We start from the raw sequence: 13,830 nt of genomic DNA, 5'->3' as shown, positions 1-13,830 counted from the left end.
TAGCAGTAAAGTTAATACACACAATTATTCCTACTTTATCATAGCTTAAAGTTATATTTAAAGAAGTTAAGTTGAAAAATGAAATATCCTTATCCTATCTAAGTGTCTCTCCCATAACCCTATTCAAACAAATGTCAATAGTAATAATTAGACAATCAAACTTGTAATAATTATAAAAATTAAACCATCGAGCTTATATAGTTATCACAATTTATACAACTATGTAAGTTCAAGAATATAGTTTTAACATTTGGATAAGATTGATGACTCGATTTTTAAATTTAAAAGCTGGAGAGTATAATTATATCTACAATCACTCTTTATGGGTGATTTTTGTAATTTGTCCTAATCCTAACCGAATAAAATACACTAGGAGAAAAATAGTACTATAAACTAGTTGCAATGACTAGTTATGAAATTTAATAAAAATACAACGACTAAATTTAAATAAATTTTAAAGTATAAGAAATAAAATGATATTTTAACTTGTTAAAAATGATTTAACTTAGAAAAAGAAAGAATTGAAAATTTTGAATATCGAAACTAAAAATTGAATGATGATTTCAAAGTCAGGGGTTCAATATGTTCGAAGGAAAGAATCGAAGATTTGTAGGAAAAAAAAAGACGTGGGAGAGAAGCAAAGTGGAGAGAGAGGAAGACAAAATTGAAAAATTAGAAATATAGCTAAGAATGGAGAAACAAATTGAGATGAAGGGAAAGAATCTTAGGGTTGAAATGGGAAAAAGAGAGATTTTGAAATTTTGAAGGGGAAAAAAAAGGATTGAATAAAGAAAGATGGAGTTAGGAAAGAGTAAGGCTTAGTTTAATTATTGTAACATTTAAAATAATTACTGGGTAATTGGGATTTAGTAGATCTTTAATTATAGTATTTAGTAAATATACATGGTTAATTTTATGATTTTTTAAATAATCATTTAAAACATTATAGTTCGTTGTTTTAGATTAATAGCTAAGTATCAAGGAAAGTGAATTTTATTATTATTAATTTTTAAAATTTATATGGTGTGATTGGGAAAAATGGTTGTATTCCACTTGTAAAATATGAGAACATATTTTATTCTATATATATATATATAGACGCCGGCATGCGTAGATTAATTTTGGACTTGCATCAATCTTACCTCAAATTAATAGTTATATAAATTAAAACCTCGAACTGTCGTAGGTGGATCAATTTCGATAATATGTATTTTAAAATCATTAATGCATAACTTCTTTAAATAATTTAGATCAAAATATGGGAATCAAATAAAAGGCAGTGAGTTTTCATTAAATTTTAGTGTTCTTTTTTTAAAGAATTATTCATCTATTTTCTTTACTTATTTATAAAAAAATCTACGTAATATTTTAGCTAGTTTGGTGAGATTTTTGAGAAATGATAATTTTATTAGATGTTTTAAAGTTGATTTTAAGTAGAATCAAGTAAACCAACTATAAAATATTAAAAAATTGTCTAAATAGACTTGTAAAATTTAAATTTAAATTGAGACCATTATTAATTTATCGTATATAAATTAAATTTATATTCGTCCATCGAGGTGAGCTCTTTATTTAATCTTTCAAATTCTGTCCATTAGTGTTCTAAAAATTATGAACTAGATCATTATTATTATTTTATAAGCTGAATTAGGTATGTAAAGAAATGCCTGATTTATTGTTTAATTATTATTTTATCAACCTTATTTAACTCGGAGACATGTTACTTGGATACTGTGTGACATACGTGATCAGCTTATTTATCTTCAAAATCCTACTCTTCAAAAAAATATTATTTATTTATTTATTTATTATTAGTAGTAGTTAAGAGTGGCATGCCCACACTTTCTTTAATGAGAACTAAATATGTTGTAAAAAAATTATTTTTTCCTCACAAAAATGTATTTACAAGTGATTTAATTGCAAAATTTAAATTCGAGTTAAAATGAGAATTAATCCCGTGATTTTAGACTTGTTAAAATCATTTCGTAATATGTCTATAATTTATAATGAATTAATATTTAATTTTATAATCTTAACTATAACTTTCATATAATCAAAATTAAGTTTGAACGGTTAAAACATATTTCAAAGTGAATTTCTATCTACCAAACAAATTATTGTTTATCGTATTGAGCATTTTAGCTACAAGATCAGTACTATTTCAAACAGATTTTAAAGATTAGTTGCTTGTTATTGCATTGTGAAAATATAATAGTTTCCAAATATACTCTTAGCCAATACTATAAAAGGTAATTTTCTGATACCTTTGCTTTCTAATAGTTAAGTTATCTCCCATTGCATTTAATTTTTTTGTTTTTTGTAGTTATATTCTGGACATCAAACTCAAATACCATTTTGAGCTTAGTTGATAAAAATATTAATTGTCATCTCATATAGTTAAAACCTTACACATCGATGTTGATATTTTATGCCAAATGAACTATACATACTGATAATTTTTAGTTGACATATAGGGAAGATTTGGAGACAAGAAGTTGGTTATTATAGTTCTAGATTATTATAGCTCAATCATAATAATTTTTGTTTGGGGTATAGATTATTTTAGTTTGGATTATAATAGTATGTGTTTGAGGTATAAACTATTTTAGTTTGAGACGAAAATAGTAAATACTGTAACAAAAAATAAAAAATGAAAAATGTAAAAATAGTAAAAATGGTAACAAATAAGGATTTTAAAATAGTGCTTACCATAGCTAATCGGAGACAACATAACATATGAGTTAAAAAACTCTGTTGGGGCTCATGTTGGTAAATTAAGTCAAGGTTTTGAATATTCTTAAAAAAAAAAAAAAAAAATGAAGGGATTTTCAAAAACAAAAAAATGAAGGTAATGAATAGTAAAAATAGCAATTTAACCCCAACAAAAAGAAACAAGAAAAAAGAAAGTCGATTCACTCAAAGAAGAAGACGTTTCTTTCGATTGAAACGTTGAAACAAGAGCGATCTACCCGTAGACCGTAGATTGATACTTTTCTTCCGATTGAAACGTCGATAATTTGAAACAAACCTCCATTTTGGGTGGGAATGTTCGAGCTGTAAACAGGATGTCAAGATCTTTGACACTCAAAAGCACAGCAGCTACTGAAAATAGTCATTTTTTGATACGAAGATCCACTAACTCAGTGCCCCACGTTGTGCTGCCTTGAAAAGCAATCAATCGAAAAAGTCTTGAGACGACAAGTTGGGTTGAAGTTGAAACTCGGTTCAGACCGGTTCATCAATCCATATTCCATACCCATCTTATCTTCTTGCTTCCGGGTTTACAGTGAGCGGTGAAAAAGAGAAACAGAGATGGCGATGGGTAGCAACCATGGTGGTTCTGATTAAGAAATTTCAACACGCGCGTGGGTTTTCAATTGATTTGTTAATTTGGTGCTTACCCACTTGATTTTTTTTTATCAGTTTCAGCTTACATGGAAGATTCAAAATGGTAACGATCCACTTGAACTTCAATTCTGCAACTGTACCTGTCCCACGTTAATGAAAGCATTCGCGATTTTTCTTCCTTTTACATCTGGGTTTGTTTGTTTGTTTGTTTTGTTTAGTGGAGGTAGTTGAAGCGGCCGGGGATTGAAGCTCTGTGTATGAAGGAAGAATTTCTGAGTGCATTTAGCGATTCTAGCCCCTTGTTTTTGGTAAGGTATTTGTATTTAGTCAAAACCCATTTCGATTGTTTACTGTGTGTGCTTTGTTTCTTGTGTCAGTTTTTCTTGTTTTGCGGCGTTTGCTTCTTCTTCTTCGTTTAAACCGCTGGACTTGCGGTGGGTTTTGTAGCTTCAGTTTTCATGGCGGAAAGCTTAGAAGAGGTATATCTCCATGGCGATCTCGACCTTAAAATCTTCGAGGCGACCGAGTTGCCTAACATGGACATTGTATCTGAGCGTCTTCGTCGTTGCTTCACAGCCTGTGGTACTGTCAATTACTCTGCCATTAAATCCGTTGCAACCAACTCCCGTTCTGCTGCCGGCGAGGAGAAAGGCCACCGCGGCCGTGGAAAAATCATCACCAGCGATCCGTATGTTACCGTCCGGGTTCCTCAAGCCACCGTAGCTCGGACTCGCGTCATAAAGAATTCCCAGAATCCCTATTGGAACGAGCATTTCGTTATCCCTCTTGCACAGAAAATGGCCGAGTTGGAATTTCAGGTGAAAGACGACGATGTCTTTGGCGCTGAAGTTATGGGGACGGTTAAAATTCCTGCTCAGAAAATTGCCTCCGGTGAGAGAATTAGTGGGTGGTATCCGGTGCTTGGCTCAAATGGCAAGCCACCAAAGCCTGAGACTTCCCTCCGAATCGAAATGAAGTTCACCTCAGTGGAAGAAAATCCACTATATCGACATGGCATTGCTGGAGATCCCGAGCATAAGGGTGTGCGGCACACTTATTTTCCTGTGAGGAAAGGGAGCTCCATGAGATTGTACCAAGATGCTCATGTGCCTGATGGGCTGCTGCCGCAGATTGAATTGGATGGAGGGAATGTTTATAGACAAGAGAAATGTTGGGAGGATATTTGCTATGCTATATCAGAGGCTCATCATATGATTTATATTGTCGGTTGGTCGGTTTTTCATAAGGTGAAGCTGGTTAGAGAGCCAACCAGGCCGTTGCCGCGAGGTGGAGATTTGACTCTTGGTGATCTCCTCAAATACAAATCAGAAGAGGGTGTCCGAGTTTTGATGATGATTTGGGACGATAAGACTTCTCATGATAAGCTCTTCATCAACACGGTGAGATTTATGTACAACGCATAGTTAAGCGAATTCTTGTGAGGGCTAAAGTTATAATGATATTGCAGGAACTGCTTGTAACTCTTTATTATAAAAATGGCTTTGAAGAATTGATTCTAAAATGTAGTCATAATCGGTTGCAGGAAGGATTGATGCAGACACATGATGAGGAAACCAGAAAATTTTTCAAGCATTCTTCTGTGATCTGTGTGCTCTCACCGCGCTATCCAAGCGGCAAGCTAAGCTATGTGAAACAAAAGGTATTTGATGTGAAAGGGGAAAATGACGAGGTTATGATTTATGTTTATCACACAGTTAGAAATTCATGGCTGATTTTATTGTGACTATTCAATTTATTTTGCCTTTTCTTTCTAAAAAATGTCATGGGGTTTGTAAGGCTCTTGATTGGTTATTTTGGAGAGTCAATAATTGTACGGAATGACTTGCTTTGTGATTGACTATTTAATGGCAGGAAGTTGCTCATGTAATGTTCTTGTCCAGGTTGTAGGGACTGTCTTCACACACCATCAAAAGTGTGTCCTTGTTGATACACAGGGATATGGTAATAATAGAAAGATAACTGCTTTTCTTGGAGGTCTTGATCTCTGCGATGGTCGATACGATACACCTGAGCATCGATTGTTCCATGACCTTGACACAGTATTTAAGGATGATTTTCATAACCCTACAATTCCTGTGAGTGAAATTATACAACAACTTTACTTTAAAGTTAAATTTAATCACGTTTTTCCCATCTGGGTTAAGAACTTGAGACAATTGCCAATGTTTTGGTTCTTTATTTTTGGATGGAACACACTAGCCTGGAGCCAAAGCTCCTAGGCAACCATGGCATGACTTGCACTGTCGGATTGATGGGCCAGCTGCTTATGACTTGCTTATAAACTTTGAGCAACGTTGGAACAGAGCCACAAGATGGACAGAGTTTGGCCTACGGTGCAGGAGAATTACTCACTGGCACGATGCTTTAATAAAGATAGAGCGTATCTCGTGGATACTAAGCCCTCACGTAACTCTCTTAGAAGATGGTTCAATGAAAGTTCCAGACGATGACCCTAAAGTATATGTTTCAAAGGAAGAAGATCCTGAAAACTGGCATGTTCAGGTTGGAATTTTTACGACTTATGGACTTTTATAGGTTCTTTTATTGTGGCTTTCTTTTCTTTATACTAGTTATCATTATTGTTTGGCTTCATTTCTTTGTTAAAGCCTTCTCTTTCTTTCATTTTTAGATTTTCCGATCCATTGACTCTGGTTCAGTTAAAGGATTTCCAAAAGATGTCCATCTCGCCGAGTCGCAGGTTCTCAATTCACTACAGTTTCTTTTTCTCCCCATTTTGGATCAAAATTGAAGTTAATATGTCGTTTCCTTGTGGCTGCAGAACCTTGTTTGTGCAAAAAACCTGGCTATTGAGAAAAGCATTGAAATGGCATATATCCAAGCTATCAGATCGGCACAACATTTCGTCTATATCGAAAATCAGTATTTTATTGGATCATCGTATGGATGGCCCGGATATAAAAATGCAGGTCAGTTTCTTCCAAGTTCTGTTTCTTTGAAGTAGTTCACTTTGTTGCTTCTACCTTTGGGAGTATGATCTTATTTGTGGAATACGATATTAGTTTAAATTTTATTGTGGTACTTGAAATTTCAATTTTATTCTATTTTAATCCTCAAGTTCAATACCTATTTTAGTTTTAAACTTTTAAAATGTCTATTTTAGTTGCAACATATAAAGTAACTATTTTGACTCACACCAACATGTTAATATTCATACTCAAAGTAATGTTATACATTATGAAAATTCAAGGACCAATATAGAATAAATTTAACAATTCAAGGCCTAAACATTTTAAAAATTTAAGGGCCACAATGAAACCATCTTGAAAGTCTGAATACCTATTTTTTTTTTTTGGGTATGAAAACAACAACTTTCATTGCAAAAGAATGAAAGAATATAATACAAGGGCATACAAAAAAGACAAGCCAAAAAAAAAAGACAACCCCTCCCTAATGAAACGGTTTCCAGTTGAGTAAGATAATACCAAGCGAATAATTACAAAATGGCTTCGAAATTGAAGTCCAAATCGCAACGTGAAACCTCACTAAGGACCAAACCTCGCAAGGGTCCCTGTCCAAACCCTTAAACACCCTATTGTTTCTCTCACCCCAAATGTCCCACAATACAGTTCACACCCTAGCAGACCACAACAAACAACCTTTCTCTTTGAAGGGCGGCGGATGGAAGAGGAACTCCTCGATCATCGCACGAGTATCTCTTTGGCCAGCAATTTGTATGTCAAACTCTTGTAAGAAGCAGCTCCATAAAGACCTCACAAACTGGCAACCCCAAAGGTGATCCAGGATTTCCTCCACCTTCCGACAGAGAATACAACAAAAGGACCCGTTAACGAAGCCATCTTCCTGACAAGTCTGTCCAAAGTGTTCACAAGGCCAAGCAAAACTTACCAGGTAAAGAACTTTATTTTCTTTGGTATCTTAATCCTCCATACCACATCAAAGACCGACTCGCTAACAGGAGAGGGATCCAACAACACTCTAAAGAATGATTTACAAGAAAAGTCATCAATAGGATTGGGCTTCCACACACGAACATCCCTTCTCCCTTCTCTTAAGTTGCACCCTTCCAATAGAGAAAGAAAAGAGGCAACCTCCATCGTCTTCCTATTGGATAAACGACGACGAAAACCGAAAGAAAAGGACATAGAGCTCCCCGACCACACCAAAAAGTCAGAGATTGGGTGGTTTTTAAAGGAAGGCAAGTGATAAAGATGAGGAAAAGCGAAGCAAAGGGGCTGTCTCCAGCCCCCCAATCTTCCCAAAAATACGTTTCCTTACCATCCCCCACAATGTAATGAACCAAATGGGAGAATGAGGGAAGCTCGTTCACAATATCCTTCGAAGTGTTTTAATGTGTGCCTTTAACCCCCTTCACTGCCCATTCAAAAGGGTGAGTACCATGCTTACTCGCAATGATTCTATGCCACAAAGATTCGGGATCAAGGGCAAAACGCCAAAGTCACTTAGCCAACAAAGTTTTGTTACAAATCCTTAAACTGCCAAGCTCCAATCCACCCTGGTTTATAAAGCGCCCAACCACCTCCTAGCTAACCAAATGAGAACCCTTATGAATACCAATTTAAGGTATATACTATCGAAATGCAAAATAGTAAGTGACATTTTTTCATTTAATATGTCAAGATTTTATGCCTGGTTTTCTCATCTTCGCGTGCTGATAATATATTTTAAAAAAGATATATGTTTATCTCTGATTTTCTGATACTACTAAACTGTTAGGTCTTATTGACTTAACTTCAATGACCAAAATATAAATCTTCTTTCCAACTTTGCCCATCTATCTTTGCTGTCATATTTGGGTTCCAAGTTTATTGGGTCTGCAAATTCACTGCAAACTCTTTAAGTTTTATATTCACCAATCTATGTTACATATTTATGGGTTTATGGCATGAGCAGGGGCTGATCATCTCATTCCCATGGAGTTGGCCCTTAAGATTGCAAGCAAAATAAGAGCCAAGGAAAGATTTGTTGTATATATTGTCATACCAATGTGGCCCGAGGGAGATCCAAATAGCGGTCCCATGCAAGAGATCCTTTATTGGCAGGTAAATGGCTATATGAAAAAGAATCTAGATAGATTGAGAAATATTTTGAAATGTTGACCATAAGCTCGGGTTTCTACATTATCCATTGCCGAATGTGATGGACTAGTAACCATTAAACCAGTTGGCTAAGTAACAGTTAGAGTTGAGTTACAGGAGTTTTGTGTTAAAAAATGTACATGGCAATGAAAATATTTGATAATAATAAAACACTCCCAGAATGTTTGGGTTGTAAAAAATGTTGAATTATATTTATATGCTTGGATTCATATTAACTGCCAGTTTATGAAAACCGAGGGGCTGTTTTGTTTTGGATGGAGTTGGTTATTAAGTCAGTGGGTTATAATAGTCTGTGTTTGGGGTGCAACTATTTTAGTTTAGGTTATAATAGTTTGTGTATGGGGTGCAACTATTTTAATCTGGATTACAAAGGAGGAGAGAGGATGATTACGAAATAGTAAACTATCTGAAATGAGGGTTTTCAAAAAATTTTACTGCAGCTAGATGTGGTTTATAATAATTGGGAACTTCAACTATTATAATGGGAGCCCAAACATCGAGTGGACTGTAATAGCTCACCCCACCCAAGATAAGTTAGAGGCTCAAACGCCCCCTTAATGAGTATCATCAGATGAGCTTTATAAGTGTGAGTTTACGAACATAGGTTTGTGTAGAGATTAACAAACTTGTAATACATGATAAGCAAATCATGTACTAATTATAGGCTTAGCTTAGCCTTTTAATTTTTTTTAGAGAGCACGAACCTATTTCATGAGCCAAGCAACCGTAATATTGATGTCATGTTCAATTTTGTACTTGATTATTGCAGGGACAAACGATGCAAATGATGTATGACATCGTTGCGAGTGAACTGAAGTCATCAGAGCAACCAGATTTGCACCCTCTAGACTTTCTAAATTTTTACTGCCTTGGGAAACGGGAAGAAATTCCTGAGAATGGGCCGACCATTGACAATTCAACGGTAACTTTTCAAAAAGAATCTGTCTACAAAAATTCATGTGGTTAATGTTGAGTTTTTCCCTTTCTTGACACCTATTAGCCATTTGTGACAATAAGTATAGGAGTTGGTCCTCATCTTGTTGTGACTGCAAGTTTCATAATTATCAAGGATGTGTTTGGGGCAATGACTATCATAAGACTATAATAACCACCTCTTGTTACAATAAATACTATTTTGTAGACTTCAATTAGCTACCGTCAACACTATTTCAAAACTTCCTTTTATTATAGTATTTACTATTTACTACAGTTTTTACCATTTTACATTCATCATTTTTTTATTCTTTGTTACAGTATTTACTATTTGCTTCTTAAACTAAAATAGTTTACATTGTAAACACATACTATTATAACTCAAACTAAAATAATCTACATCTCAAACACAAACTATTATAACTCAACTATAATAACTTATAATTATAATAATCAACTCCTTGCCCCAAACATCCCCCAAGTCTTTTGAAAATTTCTAAGGAGTCTAAAAGTTATTCATAGTTCAGAACCTCCCTGGTCATTCAATTAAGTTCTTAATCTAAATCTACCCTGTGAAATTAATATTCAAATACAACGACATTTAATCAATGTTTAAATGATTAAAAGTAAAGCATTAGGCATATAATTGCATGAATGAAATAAAGCAATAAAGTCGATCAAATCCTTGAATCATACAATTCAATGGCTAAATCTATCCCTAAGATATTGCGATTTAGCCAACCATATTCAGACAACAATTTTCTGTGGTGTGATATCTCTTTAATGATTTTCTTTCAAATTCTTCAAATCTTCTTCTTGTCACTTGGGTCCTTCAATTTTTCATCAATTAATCTCATTTTCTTGATGAAAACCCTTTACTCCATGAAGTTCTAAATGCTTGATTTCTGCACGATAAACAATTGTGTGCTTTAAATTGGCCAATTAAACATAAAAAACTAACAATTGTTACCTAGAAATATCTAGCATCGAAAACATTATTTCCACAAGTCAGTCGCCCTGCACGGTGGAGGGGGTGGGGCAGTGAGCAGCAACGTTGGCAGATTTTAATAGCCAGACCTGCCATAAGTTATGTTGTCTGATTTATTTGTGTCATTCGTTTCTGTTAATAGTGAAATTTGATCTGTCTATTTAAATGTTAATGGATGTATTTGTTTGTTTTGTTCTTTACCAGATGGAGTATCAGTACTTTCAATCCCAATCTAAGAGATCAATGTAGTTTATCTTTCAAAAAGCAAAATTGTTTTCGTCAGTTTCATTTGAATCTAATATAAATTTCTGCTATAGAAATTCGTAGTTTCACTCTTATGTTAAAAAAAGTATAGAAGTTTTGCAGAAAGTCAATGCTGGTCATAACCTTGATTCTATTTTTTTATCGAATATTTATATGTGTTTCAGGCATGTAATTCACTAAAAAATCGACGGTTTATGATTTACGTGCATGCCAAAGGGATGATAGTAGATGATGAATATGTAATTATTGGGTCTGCAAATATTAACCAAAGATCTATGGCTGGAACAAAGGATACTGAGATAGCCACGGGTGCATATCAGCCACATCACACGTGGGTAAAGGAAAAGAAACACCCACATGGTCAGGTTAGGCCTTTTTCGCTTCCTCTCGTTTGACCTTGTTGTCAATTTCTTTTTGTTACTTTTCCTCTCCTAACTCAAGAACTCATAGAGAAATGAAGCATATTGCTCTGTATAACTTAGCACTAAACCAACATCAATTTGTTACAGGGGTTATTCTCCCTTTTTGCTAAATTGATTTTTCTCATCATTGATATTCTCCCTCTTTGCCAAATTGATTTTTGTCATTGTTGTTGAGTCATTCGCTAAAACAACTATTTTGTTCGACATGCTTGCATATGCATACATATACATATAGCATTTCATTAGCTCTTGCTGTACAGATTTATGGATACAGAATGTCGTTGTGGAGAGAGCATCTTGGAATGCTCAATCCGTGTTTCGAGGAGCCAGAAACTTTGGAATGTGTAAGAAAAGTCAATGGGATTGCTGAGGATAACTGGACCAGATTCGCAGCCGATGAATTCACGACATTGCAGGGCCACCTTCTCAGATATCCGTTGCTCGTAGACAGAGACGGAAAAGTCAACCCTCTGCCTGGACATGAAAACTTCCCTGATGTAGGGGGGAAGATAATAGGGTCTCATTCAACTGCAATTCCTGATGTTGTGACCACATAATCTCATTCTTGTAACATCAATGGGTCCTTTTTGCAAGTTTGGCCTTAGGCTCTGTAAATTTCATGGCGAACTAAGGTAGTTGTCATTGGAAGAATCAACCCTCTCAATCTGGTGCCGAACCGGTCGAACCTGCAGTATAAGGATGAGAGTTGATCACTTACTAGTTACTTGTCAGTAGGTAAGTTTACCGTCCAAAAATAGTGAAAATTACATAGCTTTTTTTCTTTCTTTTGTTTTCTTTAGGCTGCATTTTCTTTGTGGTTGGTGGGACTTTCTTCCTTATTCCTTGATGCTTAAATGTATTTATTGTGTGGAGTTGATTTCTGAATGTGCAGTATAAGGATGTTGTGGGATATCATTCATTTTCCTTCAAATAAAGTTTCAAATTGTTGTTTGATTATATTTGTTTGGGAATGAGAGCAATTCTTCCATTGTTTACACTGGAATGTATCAAATTAAAAAGTTTGATTTTCATATAACTTTAAATTAGAGAAAAATTCACTCTAAATATATTCATTTTAATTCTAAATTTTCAATTTCATCCAACAAACAAATAGGACAAGAAGGAGAAAGTGAGTAAGAATGAGGACAAGAGCCAACAAGCGAGCAAGAACCATATGATAGAAGTGAACTAAAATAAGAACGAGAAAGTGAACTACAACTAGAATAAGAATGAGAAAGTGAGTTAGAACTATAACTAAAACAAGAAAATAAAAAAGTAATTTCATTAAAGGTTGGGTGACTCCAGAAAAAGGTTAGAAAGTTTTATTTTGAAAAAAAAACCAACAAAATTTAATTTCTTAAAAAAAAAAAAAAGTCATCTATATAACAATTATAAAAATTGATGATATGAGAGTTAGAGATAAATTCAACTTTATGAAATGAAAACTACTTGGATGCATCCTGATTCCCGACCTATATCTATATTTGTGCAGTCCTAATTTTTATTGGGTTGTATGTCTTAAAACTTGTAGTTTGTAATGTTAAATATTTTCTATTATTAATAAATATGTTATTGACATTTATTCAATAAAATTGTAGTTGAATAGGTAAATTGTACTTGTATAGACTAAATCCAATAATATAAGATCCATGACTACATGAATAGTTGAACTTTATGTGGAGACATGGAGATAGATCAAGTTCGAGTAAATAGTCAAAACGGTCTATAGTATATGAATAAGGTTTGGTATCTTAATATGGTAATACTATCGGACGCGATCCACTTTGTAGATGGTACAAACAATGTGATTTTGAATTGTTCGTGTAGAGACATGCGAGTGGAGACATCCTATGCTATGAGTTTGTATAAGACCAGGACCAAGAAATAAGTCACTTTTGTTTACTGTATAATATACTGACTGTTTCAAATTAATGACCTAGGTAACTCAACCTGAATCTTGAGTTAACTATGAACTTTTGTTTATTCGGGATTATCCTTAGATTTGCATAGGTGAGAGTTGGCTCAACAACACCGGCTAAACCTACCATTTCAGGGGTAAGACCGAGGTGTAGATACCTGGGGAACATAGGGTGCAAGATGAAAATTCCCTTATACCTGATTTAGGAATAGTAGAGAGATTGTTCTCTTAATTACTAATTTCAGATCTTGAACAAGGGGCCCCACTCTCTCATTGGCCTGAGAGAGACTCGGTATAGTGATTGGATCACAGACCAATTGTTCATTAAATGATCAATGAGACTTAAGGAGCAAAATATAATTTTGGGGTAAAACAACTTTAGATATAGTCGTTATTACAAACAACTCATGAAAGGTCGACTTACAGATTATGGTTAAATCAAGTGACCAGAAATATATCTACAGTGAGGAGAATGCAATTGGTGTGTATCGGTAGTTAACGAATATTGATTGATTTGGTTTAAAGAGTTTAGCCAATTATTCTCAAATCTTTGGAGCTTCTGTAGGTCCACAAGGTCCCTCGTAAAAGATTAAACCTTGGATTAAAATATTTTCAATTTGAAGTGCTCAAAATTCAATTTAAAGTTTGAATATTGAAGTGTTCAATTTCAATTTAAGGTTTGCACATTTATATTTGATATAATTAAACGTTTAATTTTGTTGAAATTAAACATAATTGGAAATTTCAATATATTTAAATATTGATTACATGAATATGACTTCATGTTTCAACTAGGTTTTTTTTTAATTAATTTAATATGTGATATTAAATTATTAT

The 13,830-nt window shown here is 34.1% G+C and overlaps 1 protein-coding gene across 6 annotated transcripts; it reads left to right on the top strand.

The window, feature by feature from the left end:
- The first annotated feature begins 3,036 nt into the window (after positions 1 to 3,036).
- On the top strand, positions 3,037 to 12,006 carry LOC120073247 (phospholipase D delta). 6 transcript variants are annotated; one of them, XM_039025976.1, is made up of 12 exons: positions 3,037 to 3,451; positions 3,567 to 3,656; positions 3,726 to 4,748; positions 4,892 to 5,008; positions 5,250 to 5,444; positions 5,569 to 5,871; positions 5,999 to 6,067; positions 6,149 to 6,296; positions 8,263 to 8,411; positions 9,238 to 9,390; positions 10,818 to 11,018; positions 11,336 to 12,006. In XM_039025976.1, exons 3-12 carry the CDS (start codon positions 3,807 to 3,809, stop codon positions 11,630 to 11,632), a joined length of 2,574 nt encoding a protein of 857 aa, XP_038881904.1. In that variant the 5' UTR covers positions 3,037 to 3,451; positions 3,567 to 3,656; positions 3,726 to 3,806; the 3' UTR covers positions 11,633 to 12,006. The 6 variants fall into 6 exon arrangements, with proteins under 6 accessions (XP_038881904.1, XP_038881905.1, XP_038881901.1 ...); XM_039025977.1 differs by having other exon boundaries at positions 3,567 to 3,661; positions 3,796 to 4,748; XM_039025973.1 differs by having other exon boundaries at positions 3,038 to 3,451; positions 3,796 to 4,748.
- The last annotated feature ends 1,824 nt before the right edge of the window (positions 12,007 to 13,830 follow it).

This window comes from Benincasa hispida, chromosome 3, assembly GCF_009727055.1.
Source record: "Benincasa hispida cultivar B227 chromosome 3, ASM972705v1, whole genome shotgun sequence".
NCBI lineage: Eukaryota > Viridiplantae > Streptophyta > Magnoliopsida > Cucurbitales > Cucurbitaceae > Benincasa > Benincasa hispida.
The sequence above is the reverse complement of the archived record's forward strand: the minus strand, read 5'-3'. Positions and strand labels throughout refer to the sequence as shown.

What these genes read in the sequence shown, in the direction of transcription:
- LOC120073247 (XM_039025976.1), top strand. Translation starts at nt 3,807, where the DNA reads ATGGCGGAAAGCTTAGAAGAGGTATATCTCCATGGCGATCTCGACCTT. An exon ending in TTCATAACCCTACAATTCCT is followed by an intron (nt 5,445 to 5,568) that starts GTGAGTGAAATT and finishes GGAACACACTAG; the next exon opens with CCTGGAGCCAAAGCTCCTAG. An exon ending in CTGAAAACTGGCATGTTCAG is followed by an intron (nt 5,872 to 5,998) that starts GTTGGAATTTTT and finishes TTTCATTTTTAG; the next exon opens with ATTTTCCGATCCATTGACTC.